This window comes from Chiloscyllium plagiosum, unplaced genomic scaffold, assembly GCF_037043375.1.
Source record: "Chiloscyllium plagiosum isolate Xiang-an unplaced genomic scaffold, Cpla_swu_hap1 HiC_scaffold_10, whole genome shotgun sequence".
NCBI classification, from domain to species: Eukaryota; Metazoa; Chordata; class Chondrichthyes; order Orectolobiformes; family Hemiscylliidae; genus Chiloscyllium; species Chiloscyllium plagiosum.
Window position 1 is genome coordinate 75,419,695 of NW_028270148.1, and position 21,478 is coordinate 75,441,172.

General features: G+C 45.6%; 1 protein-coding gene across 3 annotated transcripts in view; it reads left to right on the forward strand.

The window, feature by feature from the left end:
- LOC122553185 (polyphosphatidylinositol phosphatase SYNJ2-like) overlaps positions 1 to 21,478 on the forward strand; it is a 244,735-nt gene that overhangs the window by 110,875 nt on the left and 112,382 nt on the right. For all 3 annotated transcript variants that reach the window (XR_015758472.1, XM_087991469.1, XM_087991468.1), the window contains exons 7-8: positions 3,024 to 3,120; positions 20,389 to 20,561. Coding sequence is in view for 2 of the 3 variants with exons in the window: in XM_087991469.1 (XP_087847595.1) it covers positions 3,024 to 3,120; positions 20,389 to 20,561 (270 nt within the window). In the remaining variant the exon portion in view is untranslated. The remainder of the gene's footprint in view (positions 1 to 3,023; positions 3,121 to 20,388; positions 20,562 to 21,478) is intronic.

Consider the following 21,478-nt stretch of genomic DNA (forward strand, 5'->3'; position numbering starts at 1 on the left):
TGAATATTTCCAATCAATGTTGGGTAAGTTAAAGCCCCCATAATGACCATCCTGTTCCTTTCACTCCTACCCAGAATAATGTTACTAATCCTCTCTTCTATCTCCCTGGAACTCTGCAGAGGCCTGTAAAAATCTCCAAGAAGTGTGACCTCTCCTGTCCTGTTTCTAACCTCAGCCCACACTACCTCAGTAGACGAGTCCTCATCAAAAGTTCTGTCAGCCACCGTTATACTATCTTTGACTAACAAGGCCACGCCTCCCCCTCTTTTACCGCCTCGCCTGTTTTTAATTAAAGATCTAAACCCTGGAATCTGCAACATCCATTTCTCACCCTGCTCTATCCATGTCTTCAAAATGGCCTCAACATCAAAGTACCAGGTACCTATCCATGCTGCAAGTTCACCTACCTTATTTCGGATACTTCTGGCGTTGAAGTAGACACACTTCAAACCACTTCGCTGTCTGCCAGCACATTCCTGTGACCCTGAAATCCTGTCCCTGTCCTTCCTACTCTCATCCTCCTGTGCACTGCAGCTACACCTCCAGTTCCCATCTCCCTGCTGAGCTAGATTAAACCCACCCGAATATCACCAGCAAATTTCCCACCCAGGATATTAGTACCCCTCTGGTTCAAGTGAAGACTCCTATTTGTATAAGTCCCACCTTCCCCAGAATGAGCCCCAATTATCCAAAAACCTGAAACCCTCCCTCCTGTCCCATCCTTTCAGCCACATGTTTAGCTGATATCTCTCCCTATTCCTTGCCTCGCTATCACATGGCATGGGTAATAATCCAGAGAAAACAACTCTGTTTGTTCTAGCTCTCAACTTCCACCCCAGCTCCCTGAAATCCTGCCTTACATCCCTATCCCTCTTTCTACCTATGTCATTGGTACCTACATGGACAACGACTTGAGGCTGCTCACCCTCTCCCTTCAGGACCCCAAAGTTATGATCCAAGACGGCACAGACTCTTGCACCTGGGAGGCAACACACCAACTGCGAGTCTCGTTCGTTCCCTACAAACCTTCTATCTGAGCCTCTACCTATTGAGTCCCCAATGACTAACATTCTCCTCCTTTCCCTCCTTCCCTTCTGTGCAACAGGGATGGCTCTGTGCCAGAGACCTGGGCCCCACTGCATACTCCTGGTAAGTCGTCCCCCTCAACAGTATCCAAAACGGTATACATGTTTTTCAGGGGAACGACCACAGGGGATCCCTCCAATGACTGTTTTTTTCCCCCTTCGAACAGTCACCCAACTCTCCTCTTGCCCAAGAGTAACTACTTCCCTGTAACTTCTGTCTATCACAACCTCTGCCTCCCGAATGATCCGAAGTTCATCCAGCTCCCGCTCCAGTTCCCTAGCATGGTCTTGGAGGAACGAGAGTTGGGTGCACTTCCTGCAGATGTACTTGGATGGGACATTATTGGCATCCCTGACCTCAACCATCCTGCAGGAAGAACATTGCTCTCCCTGTACTGCCATCCCTGCTAGTCCCCTAGTCACGAAGTATAAAAGAAGAGACACTTGCCTAATATGTCCCTGGTTTTTAAGGTTAGAGGAGGTGGTTGGGTGGGAGGCCCTGCAAAGGTAGGGTCTCGGGTTGAGAAGACACCGACTTATATAGCAGGACAGAAATAAAAATAAGAAGTCCCTCCTTTCCCAGAAACCTCTGCTCTCTGACTTCAACTTTAAAAGCACAAATCAATAACTCACTGCTCCCAGCAGTCCCCTGGTGCAAGCTGCCGCCCTTCGAGTTGCTGCTGCCACTGCCGCTGAAAAACAGGTTGTGAAAGAGAATTCCAAACCTCTGTCATCCTTTGTGTGTAGAAGTGCTTCATCACGTCATTCCTGATAATTTCCTATTTTTTGGACTATGTCCCTGTGTTACAGAATCTTCAACCAGTGAAATAATTTATCTTTGTCTATTCTGTCTTTTTCTGTTACTATTTTGAAGACTTCAATCAGATTATCCTTTAACCTTCTAAATTTCAGAGAAAACAGCCTAATTTATATAATCTGTCCTCATTACTTAACCCCTGAAGGCCAGGCATCATCCTTATAAATCTAGGTTGTACACCTTCCAAGGCCAATGCATCCTTCTTAAGGTATGATGCCAGATCTACTCACAGTCCTTGAAGTATCTTCATCTATGGTTATTCTTTTCCATTGCAGCAATAAACCTAATATTGTGATTAATGTTTCCATATTCTGCTTGCATTTCTCTTTTGTCTGATTCCTTCAGATTTCTGGGCGACTGTTTATTCTCGTGCCAATTGTTTCTCTGCCTTTAATATTGTTCCTCTCTGCTTCATCTTGGCTCTCTTTCCCCTTCCAAGTTAGTTTAAGTTGCTTTTGGTATACTGCTCTTAATTCAAGTAGTGCAGTGGGATATTTTATGCTAACCTTAGAGGGCTGATGATACCTTGGTTTGACATCTCAGGTAGAAAATGACTACTGTGATAGTGCAGCATTTCCTCAGTATTGCACTGAAGTGTCAGACTAGATTCTGTGCTCAAGTTCTGAGGTTGGAATTGAATCCATAATAGCTGAAAATGTGTTGCTGGAAAAGCGCAGCAGGTCAGGCAGCATCCAAGGAACAGGAGAATCGACGTTTCGGGTATAAGCCCTTCTTCAGGAATGCCCGAAACATCGATATCATTCCTGAAGAAGGGCTTATGCCCGAAACGTTGATTCTCCTGTTTCTTGGATGCTGCCTGACCTGCTGGGCTTTTCCAGCAACACATTTTCAGCTCTGATCTCCAGCATCTGCAGTCCTCACTTTCTCCATTGAATCCATAATATCCAAACTCGGAATGCTTCCATTGTGTGACGGCTGAAATTTATACAAAATGTATTTATAATGTACATTTATATCTATGATACACATGACTTTATGTATTTTTAAATGTGAAAAATGAATATTAGATTATAATGCTTACTTTTGTATAGTATATGTGCATAATCATTGCACCTGGCCATCTATGAAGTGAATAAAATGCATTGACTGTGATTTTGCAGGCATTTGATTTTGCTGAGACAGCAGTATGGGAGTCAAGTCATTGTTAACCTGCTAAGAATTAAAGGAGGAGAGGAGGTTCTTAGCAGGGCTTTTAAGGTAGGGATGTCATCAGTGAAAACTTTGTCTGAAACATTTTGTATGCACTGTAGAGATGTGGATTGTTTAGTGAGTTAGTCACTAAACAATCCACTGCAGAATCTCAACGGTCTATAACTTTTGGGAATTGAATTTAAACCTGAATTTAAATTTGGGTAAGGAAAAATACGGCATGAAATTATTTGCCAAGAAGGCTTGGTGAACTGCCGTTCGGCTTCAAGTCATGGGTTTGACCCGATTCCGTTGTGTGGGAGTTCCAATTGAAAAAGGCACATTGTTCTTGACATAAAAGCAAAATAGAACAGACACAAATTCCATGAAAACAGGATATTCAGATAATATGGAACAGATTTGGTAGCAACTGTGGAAAGAGAAAGAGACTAAACATTTCAAGTCGATGACTAAGCTAGCCTAAAGAGAGAGCGACCCATTTGTGGCTAAACAAGGAAGTTAAGTATAAAAGAAGTTGAAAGAAAAAGCATGGAAGGAAGGAAAACAAAATAGAATTCAGCAAAAGAGGTCTAAAAAAAGTTGCAACATTGGGTAGAATAATTGTAGATTGGGAAAGAGGAAGTTAGAATTTGATATTTCTAAAATTGTAAAAAGTGGGGGGAACATTATGTGGTTCTTTGAAAAGGTGGTGTTTTTTCAGTGCTTGGATGCCTGTAAACAGTTTTAAAGTTTGCAGCAACAGAGAGCACTTGAACTGAAATATTTGTATTGAAAAACCAAACAGTTAGCAGGCCAAGCAACAGTTTTCATCAAGGTAACAGGTTTTAAATTTAGCCAATCAACTTAAGTTAGGCCCTTACATACCAAGCACCTATTAAATTTAAATCTGATGGTTTTGACAAGATAGGACCAATCCTATATGTCATCAAGAGTATAAAAGAGAGGGGCAATTAGACAAAGACCCCAGAGCTGACTGTCATCGCCTGAGCTAACAGCCCTCAATTCTAGAGAGAGAAATTAGCTCTCATAGTCATCTATGCTTTCGAGAAAGCGTCATCTAAAATATAACAGTACCAATGACGGTGAAAGAGTTACTGACAGAAGAATCAACAGAAGAAGGCACGTAATGTTCTGAAAGACACACAACCTAGCTGTAATTGTGAGAGAATAAATCCTATTTTTTCGTATATGAGTGGGACTGGTATTTATTGGAACAGCATGCCATTAGAATCTTGTCTTATTTGGGAATATTTAGTAGTTAGAAGGGTTTTATTCTGTTTGTTAATAATTTAGTTAATTCACTGTTAGATTTAGATGAATAAATTGTTACTTGTTAATTTTAAAGTGAGTGTCAGGGATTTATTTTATTTAACCAGGAAGTTGCTGAAGAGCAGGTTACACCACCTTTCACACTCTTTTTACCGATTATAGGGCGAGATGTTCCTCTTTGGAGAGAGAAAGTAATCTACGAGGCCAAATTAACAAGGAATATAAAAACTGACAGTAAGAGCTTCTTTAAATATATAAAAAGAAATAGAAAAGGTCAAAATGAACATAAGCCCTTTAGAGCTAGAGTCTAGGGAAATAGTTTTGGGGAATGAGAAAATGGATATTTTGTACTCATCTGATATGGTAAAAAATACTTGGAGCATCTCAGTAAATATAAAAACATAGGGGAGGAATTATTTTCTCAACATCACTTGAGAAATAGTAATGAGACAAACTAATGGGGCTAAAGGTAGGTAAGTGTCCTGAACCTGATGGCTTGCACTCGAGGATCTGAAAAGAGGTAGCCACAGAGATAGTGGATACATTGTTGTTACATTCTAGAAATCTTTGGATCTTGGAGAAATACCTGAGGATTGGAAAAGTGTCATGTGACACCTAAATTCAATAAAGGAGAAAAGTAAGGGAAAAAGTGCATAACTGTAGGCTGATTAGCCTAAGTTGGAATTATTATGGAGGAAATGATAGCTGCAGATTTGGGAAATCATTAATCAAGCAGAGTCAGCATAGCTTCATAAAAGGGAAATCATATCTGACTAATTTATTATTATTTTTCAAGCAAGTCTCAACCAAAGTTGACTGAAGGGAACCAATACATATGTTGTATTTGGACTTCCAGAAGGTGTTCAACAAGATATCTCACAAAAGGTTGAGTGATAGGGTGTTCGAGGCAGTATAGGCATGGATGGAGAATTGGCTGATGGGCAGGAAACATCAGTGGGGATAGAGTTTTTTTAGCTTGGCACTCTGTAAACCATTCCTGATGAAGGGCTTATGCCCGAAACGTTGACTCTTCTGCTCTTTGCATACTGCCTGACTGGCTGTGCTTTTCCAGCGCCACACTTTTCGACCCTGACCAGGTGGGGTTCCACAGAGATCCGTGTTGGGACCGCATTTGTTTACAACATATTATTGACTTGGAGGAAGGAAGCAAATGTACAATAGCCAGATTTGCAGATGATATAAAAATTGGTGGATAGGCAAGTTGCGAGAAGAATATAAACCGTTAACGAGGATAGATTGATATTTGAGAATTTCATAGAATCCCTACAGTGTGGAAACAGGCCATTCGACTCAACAAGTTCACACTGAATCTACGAAAAGCATTCCATCCGGAATGGTCGGACGTTTACACCGCTGAGGCTAAACCCCAGCTCACGGACACCTCCTCCTACTGCCCCCTTGACCATGACCTCACCTCCCACCACCAAACCATCATCTCCCAGACCATCCATAACCTCATCACCTCAGGGGATCTCCCATCCACCGCCTCCAACCTCATAGTCCCACAACCCCGCACCGCCTGTTTCTACCTCCTGCCCAAAATCCACAAACCTGACTGCCCCGGCCGACTCATTGTCTCAGCCTGCTCCTGCCCCACCGAACTCATCTCTGCATACCTCGACATGGTCCTGTCCCGCTTAGTCCAAGAACTCCCCACCTACGTTCGGGACACCACCCACGCCCTCCACCTCCTCCATGATTTTCACTTCCCTGGTCCCCAACGCCTTATCTTCACCATGGACATCCAGTCCCTGTACACCTCCATCCCCCATCACGAAGGACTGAAAGCCCTCCGCTTGTTTCTTTCCCGCCGTACCAACCAGTACCCTTCCACTGACACCCTCCTTCGACTGACTGAACTGGTCCTCACCCTGAACAACTTCTCTTTCCAATCCTCCCACTTCCTCCAAACCAAAGGAGTAGCCATGGCCACCCGCATGGGCCCCAGCTATGCCTGCCTCTTCGTAGGATATGTGTAACAGTCCATCTTCCACAGCTACACTGGCACCACCCCCCACCTTTTCCTCCGCTACATCGATGACTGTATCAGCGCTGCCTTGTGCTCCCACGAGGAGGTTGAACAGTTCATCCACTTTACCAACACCTTCCACCCCGACCTCAAATTCACCTGGACCGTCTCAGACTCCTCCCTCCCCTTCCTAGACCTTTCCATTTCTAACTCGGGCTACTGAATCAACACGGACATTTACTATAAACCGACCGACTCCCACAGCTACCTAGACGACACCTCCTCCCACCCTGCCCCCTGTAAAAACGCCATCCCGTATTCCCAATTCCTTCGTCTCCGCCGCATCTGCTCCCAGGAAGACCAGTTCCAATACCGTGTAACCCAGATGGCCTCCTTCTTCAAAGACCGCAATTTCCCCCCCAGACGTGATCGACAATGCCCTCCACCCCATCTCCTCCACTTCCCGCTCCTCCACCCTTGAGCCCCGCCCCTCCAATTGCCACCAGGACAGAACCCCACTGGTCCTCACCTACCACCCCACCAACCTCCATATACATCGTATCATCCGCCGTCATTTCCGCCACCTCCAAACGGACCCCACCACCAGTGATATATTTCTCTCCCCTCCCCTATCAGCGTTCTGAAAAGACCACTCCCTCCGTGACTCCCTCGTCAGGTCCACACCCACCACCAACCCAACCTCCACTCCCGGCACCTTCCCCTGCAACCGCAAGAAATGCAAAACTTGCGCCCACACCTCCCCCCCTTACTTCCCTCCAAGGCCCCTAGGGACACTTCCATATCCGCCAGAAATTCACCTGCACCTCCACATACATCATTTATTGCATCCGCTGCACCCGATGTGGCCTCCTCTATATTGGGGAGACAAGCCACCTACTTGCGGAACGTTTCAGAGAACACCTCTGGGACACCCGGACCAACCAACCCAATCACCCCGTGGCTCAACACTTCAACCCCCTCCCACTCCACCAAGGACATGCAGGTCCTTGGACTCCTCCATCGCCAGACCATGGCAACATGACGGTTGGAGGAAGAGTGCCTCATCTTCTGCCTAGGAACCCTCCAACCACAAGGGATGAACTCTGATTTCTCCAGTTTCCTCATTTCCCCTCCCCCCACCTTGTCTCAGTCAAATCCCTCGAACTCAGCACCGCCTTCCTAACCTGCAATCTTCTTACTGACCTCTCCGCCCCCACCCCCACTCCGGCCTATTACCCTCACCTTGACCTCCTTCCACCAATCGCATTTCCAACGCCCCTCCCCCAAGTCCCTCCCCCCTACCTTTTATCTTAGCTTGCTGGACACACTTTCCTCATTCCTGAAGAAGGGCTCATGCCCGAAACGTTGATTCTCCTGCTCCTAGGATGCTGCCTGACCTGCTGCGCTTTTCCAGCAAGACATTTTCAGCTCTGATCTCCAGCATCTGCAGTCTTCACTTTCCCCTCCATATAATATTATCTGGGTCTCTGAATTAACAGCCCACCAGCAATAATACCACTAGGCCATCACCTCTCCCTAATGGAGGGATTGTTTGATCACCTTCAATGACAAGATCTACAAACAAATCAATGGGACACCTATGGGATCCCAATATCAGAATTTTTAGCAGAAGCAGTTATGCAGAGGTTAGAATGAACAGCCCTTCCCATGATCTAGCCCAACCTTTGAGTCCGTTATGTGGATGACACCTTTGTCATCATGAAATGCATCAAATTAGAAGAAACTCACAAACACATAAACAACATCCTTACTGGTCTAAAGTTCACCAAAGAGGAAGAAAACTCAACTGACTCCCCTTCCTAGATTTCACAGTAGAAAGAAAAGCCAACAGAGAGCTGCAGACCAGCTCTACACACAGCTCTACAGACAGGAAAGCTCTACACACTGAATAGATGTTCAACAATAGAAAGAGTCATCCCAACACCGACAAGTGGAACTGCATCAGAACAATACTTAAATGAGCCACAACACACTGCAGCACCCAGGAACTACCGAGAAGCTGAAGAAAAGCCCTACACAACGTATTCAGGAGCAACAGATACACGATATGCGCTGTCTGCCAATTCCTGCACAACAGACGTAAACAAGAAGACACAACATGCCCAGAGACTCTAGCCACCCTGCCATACATCAAAGACATCTCGGAGATGACAACCAGACTACTCCAGCCCCTAGGCATCATGGTAGCCCACAAACTTACCACCACACTGAAACCTCTCCTGATGAATTTAAAGGACCCCATACCAACAACCAGCAGAACAAACGTCATGCACAAAATATCCTGCAAGGACTGCAACAAACATTATATTGGACAGATGGGCAGGAAACTAGCCACCAGAATACATGAGCACCAACTAGTCAACAAAAGGCATGACCAACTATCACTGGTATTCATGCACACAGAAGAAGAGGGACACCAGTTTGACTGGGACAATACATCCATCCTGGACCAGGCTAAACAAAGACATGCACGTATCTGACAACATCCTGGAAAATCTCTTCTGAACCCTCTCCAGCTTGATAATATCCTTCATATAACTGGGTGACTAGAACAGGACATGGTATTCCAGAAGAGGCCTCACCAATCTCCTATACAACCTCAATATGACTTCCCAACTCCTTTACTCAAAGGACTAGCCATTTGGATACAGAATTGGCTCCAAGGTAGAAGACAAAGGGTGGTGGAGCAGGGTTGCTTTTCAGACTGGAGGCCTCTGACCAGTGGTGTGCCACAAGGATCAGTGCTGGGTCCACTGCTTTTCGTGATTTATATAAATGATTTGGATGTGAACATAGGAGGTATCTCTCCCATGTCCTGGGGTTCAACACCAGGACAACCTCCTTGATCTTTAAGGGGCTTTACCCTCTTTCTAGTTACCCTCTTCCTCTTAGTGTAGTTGTAGAATCAATTTTGATTATCCTTTACCTTATCTGCTAATGCTACCTGTATCCCCTGTTTGCCTTCCTAAGAATGCCTCTACACTCGATATTGATTAAGAGATTCAATTGAACCAGTTTGTGTATATCCACCTCCATCCACCATGACTACTTCCATCTAGAAGTAAGAACTCAGAGCAAGAGTAGACCATCTGGCCCTTCGAACCTGCTTTGCCATTTCAATAAGTTCATGGCTGATCTTTTTGTGTCCTCAGCTTCACCTACCCGCTCTCTCACCATAACCCCTAATTCCTTTATTGTTTTAAAAAAGTCTATCTTAGCTTTAAAAACATTCACTAAAGTAGTGTCAACTACACCCCTGGGCAGGGAATTCTATCGATTCACAACTCTCTGGGTGAAGATGTTCCTTCTCAACTCAGTCCTAAATCTGCTCCGCCCTCTTGTCCTAGTTTCACCTGCAGGTGGACACATTTTCTCCACTGCTATCTTATTTATTCCCTTTGTAATTTTATGTATTTTTATAAGATCCTACCTTATTCTTCTAAATTACAATGAATATAATCCTAGACTTTCTCCTCAGTCTCTCCTCGTAAGCCAACCCCCTCAGCTCCAGAATCAACCTAGTGTACCTCCTCTGGAGACCAAAACTGCACGCACTACTCCAGGTGTGGCCTTGTCAGCACTCTGCTGCAACACAAGTTCCCTGCTTTTAAATTCAATCCCTTTAGCAATAGGAACAAATTTTATTTGCATTGCTATTTATTCATTGGACCTGCAGACCAACCTTCTGTGATTCATGCACAAGGACACCCAGGTCCCTCTGCACAGCAGCAGCTGCAGCTTTTTATCATTCAAGTAATAGCCATTTATTACTGTTACTCCTACCAAAATGAATGACTTCACATTTATTAATATTGTATTCCATCTGCCAGACCTTTGCCCAGATAATTTATCTATGTTCCTCTGCAAAGTTTCACAGTCCTCTGTACATTTTGCTCTGCTGCTCGTCTTAATGTCATCTGCAAACTTTGACACACTACATGTGGTCCCCAACTCCAAATCATCTATATAAATTGTGAATAGCCAACCAGAATAGCACTCATTTATCCGCACTCTCTTTGTTTCCTGTTAGTCAACCAATCCTCTATCCATGCTAATACTTTACCAGTAATGCTGTGCATCTTTATCTTATGCAGCAGCCTGTTCATAGAATGATATCATAGAATCCCTATAGTGTGGAAACCAGCCCTCTGGCCCAACAAGTCCACACTGACCCTGTAGAGAGTATCCCACCCAAACCTATTCCTCTACATTTACCACTGACTAATGCAGAGCTGAAAATGTGTGGCTGGAAAAGCGCAGCAGGTCAGGCAGCATACAAGGAACAGGAGAATCGACGTTTCGGGCATAAGCCGTTCTTCAGGAATGAGGAAAGAGTGTCCAGCAGGCTAAGATAAAAGGTAGGGAGGAGGGACTTGGGGGAGGGGCTTTGGAAATGCGATATGTGGAGGGAGGTCAAGGTGAGGGTGATAGGCCGGAGTGGGGTGGGGGCGGAGAGGTCAGGAAGATGATTGCAGGTTAGGAAGGCGGTGCTGAGTTCGAGGGATTTGACTGAGACAAGGTGGGGGGAGGGGAAATGAGGAAACTGGAGAAATCGGAGTTCATCCCTTGTGGTTGGAGGGTTCCCAGGCAGAAGATGAGGCACTCTTCCTCCAACCGTCATGTTGCCATGGTCTGGCGATGGAGGAGTCCAAGGACCTGCATGTCCTTGGTGGAGTGGGAGGGGGAGTTAAAGTGTTGGGCTACGGGGTGGTTGGGTTGGTTGGTCCGGATGTCCCAGAGGTGTGCTCTGAAACGTTCTGCAAGTAGGCGGCCTGTCTCCCCAATATAGCGGAGGCCACATCGGGTGCAGCGGATGCAATAGATGATGTGTGTGGAGGTGCAGGTGAATTTGTGGCAGATATGGAAGTGTCCCTTGGGGCCTTGGAGGGAAGTAAGGGGGGGAGGTGTGGGCGCAAGTTTTGCATTTCTTGCGGTTGCAGGGGAAGGTGCCGGGAGTGGAGGTTGGGTTGGTGGGGGGTGTGGACCTGACGAGGGAGTCACGGAGGGAGTGGTCTCTTCGGAACGCTGATAGGGGAGGGGAGGGAAATATATCACTGGTGGTGGGGTCCGTTTGGAGGTGGCGGAAATGACGGCGGATGATACGTTGTACATGGAGGTTGGTGGGGTGGTAGGTGAGGACCAGTGGGGTTCTGACCTGGTGGCGGTTGGAGGGGCGGGGCTCAAGGGCGGAGGAGCGGGAAGTGGAGGAGATGCGGTGGAGGGCATCGTTGACTACATCTGGGGGGAAATTGCGGTCCTTGAAGAAGGAGGCCATCTGGGTTGTACGGTTTTGGAACTGGTCCTCCTGGGAGCAGATGTGGCGGAAACGAAGGAATAGGGAATATGGGATGGCGTTTTTACAGGGTGCAGGGTGGGAGGAGGTGTAGTCTAGGTAGCTGTGGGAGTCGGTCGGTTTATAGTAGATGTCCGTGTCGATTTGGTCACCCGAGACTAATGCACCCAATCCACACATCCCTGAACACTATGGGCAATTTAGCATGGCCAATTCACCTAACCTGCACATCTTTGGATTGTGGGAGGAAACCTACACAGACACAGGGAGAATATGCAAACTCCACACAGACAGTCACCCGAAGCTGGAGTCAAACCCGTGTCCCTGAGTCAGCAGTGCTAACCACTGAGCCAGTGTGCCGGTATAGTCCAGCACCTTGTCGAAGGCCTTTTGGAAGTCTAGATACAACACATCTACTGGGTCCCCATTGTCCACTGTGCTCGTACTGTCTTCATAGAATTCCAAAAGATTAGTTAAGCATGACCTGCCTTTCATGAACCCATGCTGCGTCTGCCCAATGGGACAATTTCTATCTAAATGCCTTGCTATTTCATCCTTGATAACAAACTCCAGCATCTCCCCCACTACACAGGTTAAGCTAACCGGTCTATAATTGCTCATCTTTTGTCTACCACCCATTTTAAACAGTGGCATGACATTTGCTGTTTTCCAATCTGCTGGAACTACCCCAGAGTTCAGTGAATTTTAGAAAATGACCACAAGTGCACTTGCTGTTTCTCCCGCCATATCTAGAAGGATAACGGCAAGAGGAACACAGGAACACCATCTCGCAAGTTCCCCTCCAAGCCAGTCATCATGCTGATTTGGAAGTATATTGCCTCCTTTCACTGTCACTAGGGGAGCATCCTGGAATTCCCACCTTGTCGGCATTGTGGGTCAACTCACAGGTGGACTTTCAGCAGTTCAAGAAGGCAATTCACCACCACCTTTTCAAGGGCAACTAGGAATGGAGAATAAGTGCTTGCCGACCAGAAGCATGCACATCCCACGAATGAATAAAAAAGAATAAAATTACAGGAAGAAAGGTATGAAGAAATGCTGTCAGGGTAGCTTTGACTATCACTGAGTAGTACTCTTGTACTAAACAGTCTCTTTAATTCCATTCTTCTAAATAACATTTATTGCTGTGGGAACATATATGGACCCTGGATATGCAGCACAGTGGCTCAGTGGTTAGCACTGCTGCCTCACAGCACCAGGGACCTGGGTTTGATTCCAGTCTTGGACGACTGTCTGTGCAGAGTTTGCACATGCTCTCAGTGTCTGCGTAGGTTTCCTCTGGATGCTCCAGTTTTCTCCTACAATCCAAAGATGTGCACGTTAGGTGAATTGGTCATGCTAAATTCCCCATAGTGTTAGGTGCATTTGTCGGGGTAAATATAGGGTAGGGGAATGGGTCTGTGTGAGTTACTCTTCGGAGCATCGGTATGGACTTGTTGGGCCGAATGGCTTGTTTCCATACTGTAGGGAATCTGATCTAATATGCCTGCCTTTTTGTGGCAAAGAATTGAACATTCTTTGATTCAGGCTAACCTTATCTATATTGTAGTGCATGTAGAGCATTGATGGCAATATCAGTGTAATTTTCTGAATTAGCTTCATTTCTTTTTGTTGCTCTTGACTAGAAAAAAATCATCCCTCCTCCCCCCCCCCCCCCCCACTTCCATATTCTATCCTTCCATTTCTTTCACCTGGTCCACCTCCAATGCCACCCTTCCTTTTCTCCAGTTCTGGGTGTAGGCTGTCAGGCAATAACTGGTATAAGGTTCTGGATCAGTGGTGCTGGAAGAGCACAGCAATTCAGGCAGCATCCGAGGACAGGCAAAATCGACGTTTCGGGCAAAAGCCCTTCATCAGGAATAAAGGCAGAGAGCCTGAAGCGTGGAGAGATAAGCTAGAGGAGGGTGGGGGTGGGGATAGAGTAGCATAGAGTACAATAGGTGAGTGGGGGAGGAGATGAAGGTGATAGGTCAGGGAGGAGAGGGTGGAGTGGATAGGTGGAAAAGGAGCTGGGCAGGTCGGACAAGTCCGGACAAGTCAGGGGATCGTGTTGCTGGAGGTTAGAAACTAGGATGAGGTGGGGGAAGGGGAAATGAGGAAACTGTTGAAATCCACATTGATGTCCTGGGGTTGAAGTGTTCCGAGGCGGAAGATGAGGCGTTCTTCTTCCATGCGTCTGGTGGTGAGGGAGCGGCGGTGAAGGAGGCCCAGGACCTCCATATCCTCGACAGAGTGGGAGGGGGAGTTGAAATGTTGAGCCACGGGGCGATTTGGTTGATTGGTGCGGGTGTCCCGGAGATGTTCCCTAAAGCGCTCTGCTAGGAGGCGCCCAGTCTCCCCAATGTAGAGGAGACCGCATCGGGAGCAACGGATACAATAAATGATATTAGTGGATGTGCAGGTAAAACTTTGATGGATGTAGAAGGCTCCTTTAGGGCCTTGGATGGAGGTGAGGGAGGAGGTGTGGGCACAGGTTTTACAGTTCCTGCGGTGGCAGGGGAAAGAGCCAGGATGGGAGGGTGGATTGTAGGGGGGCGTGGACCTGACCAGGTAGTCACGGAGGGAACGGTCTTTGCGGAAGGCGGAGAGGGGTGGGGAGGGAAATATATCCCTGGTGGTGGGGTCTGTTTGGAGGTGGCGGAAATGTCGGCGGATGATTTGGTTTATGCGAAGGTTGGTAGGGTGGAAGGTGAGCACCAGGGGCGTTCTGTCCTTGTTGCGGTTGGAGGGGTTGGGTCTGAGGGCGGATGTGTGGGATGTGTACGAGATGCGTTGGAGGGCATCTTTAACCACATGGGAAGGGAAATTGCGGTCTCTAAAGAAGGAGGCCATCTGGTGTGTTCTATGGTGGAACTGCTCCTCCTGGGAGCAGATACGGCGGAGGCAGAGGAATTGGGAATACGGGATGGCATTTTTGCAAGAGGTAGGGTGGGAAGAGGTGTAATCGAGGTAGCTGTGGGAGTCGGTGGGTTTGTAGAAAATGTCAGTGTCAAGTCGGTCGTCACTGATGGAGATGGAGAGGTCCAGGAAGGGGAGGGAGGTGTCAGAGATGGTCCAGGTAAATTTAAGGTCAGGGTGGAATGTGTTGGTGAAGTTGATGAATTGCTCAACCTCCTCGCGGGAGCACGAGGTGGTGCCAATGCAGTCATCAATGTAGCGGAGGAAGAGGTGGGGAGTGGTGCCGGTGTAATTACGGAAGATCAACTGCTCTACGTAGCCAAAAAAGAGACAGGCATAGCTGGGGCCCATACGTGTGCCCATGGCTACCCCTTTGGTCTGGAGGAAGTGGGAGGATTCAAAGGAGAAATTGTTAAGGGTGAGGACCAGTTCGGCCAAACGAATGAGAGTGTCGGTGGAGGGGTACTGTTGGGAACGTCTGGAGAGGAAAAAACGGAGGGCTTGGAGGCCCTGGTCATGGCGGATGGAGGTGTAGAGGGATTGGATATCCATGGTGAAGATGAGGCGTTGGGGGCCGGGGAAACGGAAGTCTTGGAGGAGGTGGAGGGCGTGGGTGGTGTCTCGGACGTATGTAGGGAGTTCCTGGACTAGGGGGGATAGGACAGTGTCGAGGTAGGTAGAGATGAGTTCAGTGGGGCAGGAGCATGCTGAGACAATGGGTCGGCCAGAGTGGTCAGGCTTGTGGATCTTGGGAAGGAGGTAGAACCGGGCAGTGCGGGGTTCCCGGACTATGAGGTTGGAAGCTGTAGGTGGGAGATCTCCTGAGGTGATGAGGTTCTGTATGGTCTGGGAGATGATGGTTTGGTGATGGGGGGGTGGGGTCATGGTCAAGGGGGCGGTAGGAAGAGGTGTCCTCGAGTTGGCGTTTGGCTTCAGCGATGTAGAGGTCAGTGCGCCAGACTACCACTGCGCCCCCTTTGTCCGCTGGCTTGATGGTGAGGTCAGGATTGGAGCAGAGGGATTGGAGGGCTGCGCGTTGTGAGGATGAGAGGTTGGAGTGGGGGAGGGGGGTCGACAGGTTGAGACGGTTAATGTCCCGGCGGCAGTTGGAAATGAAGAGGTCGAGGGCAGGTAATAGGCCAGCGCGGGGTGTCCAGGTGGATGCAGTGTGTTGGAGGTGGGCGAAGGGGTCCTCGGAAGGTGGGCGGGTGTCCTGATTGTGAAAGTAAGCTCGGAGGCGGAGGCGACGGAAGAATTGTTCGATGTCACAGCGTGTATTAAATTCATTGATGCGTGGGCGGAGGGGGTTGAAGGTGAGTCCTTTGCTGAGGACTGATCGTTCGTCCTCAGTGAGGGGGAGGTCTGGGGGGGTGGTGAAAACTCGGCAGGGCTGGGAGCTGGGAGCTGGTGTGGGTGTAGAGCTGGGAGTGGGGTCAGAGCCAGTACCTGGAGTGGGTGTGATGGTGGGGGGAATGGGGGTAGAGTCATGAGCAGGGGTAGTGTTCCCCTCGGGGTTCTGGGGGGTGGGGATAGTATAAGTCCACTGATTCCCACAACTACCCTGACTCTGTATCCTCCTACCCCATTCCTTTTCTGGACTCCTTTCCAGTCTCCAAGGTTCTTTGTCTCAGTTTGATGATGTCACTTTCTATATTTCTTCTTCCAATCAGTCTTCCTTTTTCCTTGAATGCTGCCATCATAGCTGACAAGAGCTTTAACCATATCTGATCCATTTCCAAAGATATTGCTCTTACCCTCTTCTCTCACTCCTAGAACCATAAAAGGTTGCACTTGTCCTTCTTTTCCAAACCATGTGCCTCCATTTGAACAGATCATCCTCTGCCATTTCTGCCATCTCTAGTGTGATGCCACAGCCAAACACATTTTCTCTTCCTCATCCAACATTCCAAGGGGACTGTCCTTTTTGAAAAATCTCAATCACCATGAATACCTCCTTGCCTTCCCAAAGAAGCTCAACATCTGGTTTGTTACTTTCTTGCTTCTCCATATCCAAAACTTAAAACCCTCCTTGTACTTATTTTAAGTAAGCCTATTGTATTTACTGCTGACAATATGGTCTGTAATTTGTGGAAATTAAACAGATTGGGCAACCACTTTGATGAAAATCTCCATTTAATCTGCAAGGGTGATCCTGGGCTTGTAATTGCTTGTTGATTTAATTCTCTATCTCAGTCTCACTCCTTAGATCAAGGGCAAAGAAGTCAGTGAAGCTCAAAAGTACCTCATTTCAATTATGATTTGGAGATGCCGGTGTTGGACTGGGGTGTACAAAGTTAAAAATCACAATGCACCAGGTTATAGTCCAACAGATTTATTTGGAAGCACTAGCTTTCGGAGCGCTGCTCCTTCATCTGGTGGTTGTCCAAAAGCTTGTGCTTCCAAATAAACCTGTTGGACTATAACCTGGTGTTGTGTGATTTTTTAAATCATTTCAATTATGTGCTTTACAAACTTCTGGGCTCAACCTTTGAGTTCAGTAGTGTGAGATATTGTGTTCGGGAGTGTGGTGCTGGAAAAGCACAGCAGGTCAGGCAGCATCCGAGGAGCAGGAGAATTGACCTTTCGGGCATAAGCTCTTCATCAGGATTGAGGCATCTGTAGTCATCACTTTCTCCCTGAGATATTGTGTTACAGATTATCTTTATTAACTCACTCACAAGCTCGCTAAAGTTACTACATTTTCACACCTTATCAGCCCTTGCTGTGTTTATGTCTGAATAAGTGTGGCATACAAAACAACAATGTTGCCTGTCAAGTCTCCACGCAACATTACAATATTAATCAGCCCTTGCCAACCATCTCCTGGACCTGAATAGATTCCCCAGTTAGTAAGTTCCTGTTAAATACTTCTTAACTCGGCTATTTTCCCTTTAAGACACTAACTGACAAAACAGTGCTTCCATGAAATTGCATGAATGAATGAAACTCATCCGGCAAATAGTAAATAATCTCACAACCCAGCTGCAGTAATCAGTTTAATATCCTTTGCTTTTTTATTAAGTACAGGTACAATTTCTAACTTATTTAGAGCATATAGGCCAGGTATTTTTACTAACATTTACTAACTTAAAAGACAAAGGGACTAACACCCCTTAATTATGCAAGTGGATTGGTTAGACACTCTTAATCCCATCAGAAGTAGCAGCCTGCATTTAGCACATTTTAACCCATATCCTGTCTGTCAGGACAGAAGTCCTTCAAACCTTTCTGTGCTATAGATAAAACAATGTAATACTATAGTAATGGAATTTTAATATATGTAAGAACTGTATTTCGGGATTCTATTGCCACGTCGAACTTGTACTGTGATTGCTGAATAAAAGAAGCTATTTTCACCACTCAACGATTTCGGTTGTTATTTGAACACAGTCCCACAATACTTTCAGATTAGAATTCATGTTCGCAATTTTCTTGGACCACAGCAATTGATGTTGAATGTATCTTCTCCCCCTTTTTATAGAGTCGTACAGCATGGAAACAGACTGTTTGGTCAACTTGTCCATGCTGACCAAGTTTCCTAAGCTAAGCTAGTCCTGTTTACATTTCTTCTAAACCCATATTTTGTTTCCTCCCTTAACATGTTACCAAGCACTACCATCTTGTTGGATATTTCATCATTCCTGCTTTCTACCCTATCACAAACTTACCTTCTTGCTCTTCCACCACCTCCCCGCCCCCCCCATAAAATTGTCTGCCTCTATACTTAAAACCAGTTACATCTGAACATTTTCCAGTTCTGATGAAAGCTCGTTGATCCACAGATGCTGCTAGATGTGTTCAGTCTTTCCAGTAGTTTTCTTATTTTCACTGTAATATGTAATGCCTATTCATATTAAGTCTACCTTCTGCATTGTTTTTCATTATTTTTTAACTAAAAGCTTTTGTTCAAAGCTTCTTCAAAAAATTGCCTTCAAAAAATTCAGAATTAATTTATTTTCCTAATGTGCTACTTCCCATCACTTGTAGTTGGAAGGGTGAAAATGAAGCAAAAAATGTAAATAGAACTGAAGATTCCCTACAGTATGGAAACAGGCCCTTCAGCCCAACAAGTCCACATTGACCCTCTGAAGAGTAACCCACCCAGACCCATTCCTGTACCCTATATTTATCCCTGACTAATGCACCTAACACTATGGGCAATTTAGCATGGCCAATTCACCTGACCTGTACATCTTTGGATTGTGGGAGGAAACCGGAGGACCTGGAGGAAACCAACGCAGCCACTGGAAGAATGTGCAAACTCCACACAGACAGTCATCCGAGGCTGGAATCGAATCCAGGTCCCTGGTGCTGTGAGACAGCAGTGCTAACCACTGAGCCACCCATGCTGTCCCAAATTTTGTTGGATGGTCACAGTCATGTGAAACTCCAGATATTATGTCACATTCTAAGGATATACATTTAGGATGGAGTTGAGGAGAAATTTCTTCACCTTGAGTGATGAGGCTGTGGAATTCTTTGCCACAGAAAGTGGTTGAGGCCAAAACATTGAATGTTTTCATGAGAAATTAGATATGGCTCTGAGACTAAAAGGATCAAAAGATATGGGTAGAAAATAAGAACAGGATACTGAGTTGGATGATCAGTCATGATCATAATGAATGGCAAAGCAGGCTCAAAGAACCAAATGACTTACTCATGCTCCAATTTTTCTGTTTCTGTAGGGTGGGATAAGCCCATGGAGTGATTTGGAAACTAAGATGAAAAATTTTGCAATCAAAGCATTGCATAACCAGGAGCCAATATAGAGCAACAAGCATAGATGTGATAGGTGAATGGGAGTTTGCACAATTTAGAAAATGGGCAGCAGAGTCTTGGTGATTTTGACATTGAGGATGAAAAATGGAAGGTTAGCTAGGATTATGTTATAGTCACGTTTTTACCACAACTTTTTTTAATAAAAGGAAACTTCAGAACCCTGGTAACAGTTTAGTTTATAATCAATCAGAGGGTGGTTTGCATGTGTGATGAACTTCCTGAGGAAGTGATGGATGTGTGTATAATTATGATGTTTAAAAGACATTTGGATAAGTACATGAATAGGAAATGTTTGAAGGGAAATGAGCCAGGAACAGGCAGGTGGCACTAGTTTAGTTTGGGACTACATTCAGCATGGACTAGTTGGACTGAAGTGTCTGTTTCTGTGCTGTATGATTCTATGACTATATGTAAGTTGAATGGCTATTCTCCTCCTTGGATGCTGCCTGACCTGCTGTGCTTTTCCAGCACCACACACTCAACTCTGATCACCAGCATCTGCTGTCCTCACTTTCTCCTAATTCAATAGTGGACAATGCTGAAATTTTAACACTTGACACATCAGAACAATAGACAGCATTTTTGTTCAAAATATGCTCCTGTCACACAGAATCTGCTGTGGCATGTACAGTTCCATTTATACACATGATATGTGGGTGTCACTGGCTGGCCAGCATTTGCTACCCATTCCTAATTGTTATAAATAACTGTTCAAAAGGGCAACTGTTTGAGATTCTATCAGGTTATTCCTTCACCTGATGAAGGATCAGTGCTTCAAAAGTTGGTGATTTCAAATAAATCGGTTGGACTACAACCTGGTGTTGTGTGACTTCTAACTTGGACCACCCCACTCCAACGCTGGCACATCCACATCAGGATGAATGTGACTGAGGCTGATGTGCACACTGTGCTGTTGGTTTCCGGTTTGCCTCACCCTCTTTGTGGGAAATATCCAGACTTCAGTCAGTTCTCCTGAACATCTCATGACTTATAATTAAATGAACATTAAAGAAGCCATATAATAAGTGTTTTTTATTCTATCTAGAAACTGATGTGGGCCTCTGCTTATGCCCCTGACACGCCAATGATACATTTTGACTATCACCATTGTGTGAAAGGAGGGAAGGCGGAGAAGCTGCACTCATTGCTAAAACCTCAGCTGCAGGAACACTTGGAAAACTTTGGCTTCTTCACCAGTGGTGAGCAGATATGTCCCTGGTGAGTCTTTAGAAGTTCTTATTCTATTTCCTTTTTCAGTGGTAAAATTATGAAACTGCATCAGTCAAGTAAAATTACAATTTGTTTTCCTTGCTGAAATTACACTATCTATTTAGTCTGGTTAACTAAAAGACTGAAAGAGTGTGGTGCTGGAAAAGCACAGCAGGTCAGGCAGTATTCGAGGAGCAGAAGAGTTGATGTTTCCGGCATAAACCCTTCATCAGGAATGGCTTATGCCCGAAATGTTGACACTCCTGTTCCTCGGATGTTGCTTGACCTACTGTGCTTTTCCAGCACCACACTTCTTAACTCTGATCTCCAGCATCTGCGGTCCTCTCTGTCTCCTTGACTAAAAAACTGTTTAGGTGGCATGTCCTCAAAACGTATATTAATACAATTAAAAGTAATAGAAATTAGTGCTTACAAAATGAGAGATCTATCTAATTTAAATGTTTAAGAATTTAGCTTCTTGTGGATATAACCATTTAATAAACTGTTTGATAGATCCTTGTTGTGAGTCCTCCATTAGAGTTTGTGTGAAATAAATTAATGAGATGAGATGTGGGTGATATCTTTATTCTGATAGCTATAATTTGCGAAATGTTAGGACTGCAGCAAGATTCATTTCATCTTCTAGTGGACTCCAGGTATAAGATAAATAGTCTTACAATTTGATGTAATTGTGGGAGAGGATCCATATGGAAGGCTGTTGTGAGAAATAGTGAATACACACTTAAAATTCTGATCTTCATTCTAAAGCACAATGCCATTGATGTGGATATGTAAATTAGTAGCAAGTTTAGGTGATTTGGCCCCTTGAGTTTGTTTTGCTATTTGACAAGATCATGGCTGATCTGACTGCGGTCTTAACTCTAAATTCCCTAGTGACCATAATTGATTCCCTTGTTAGTCTAAAA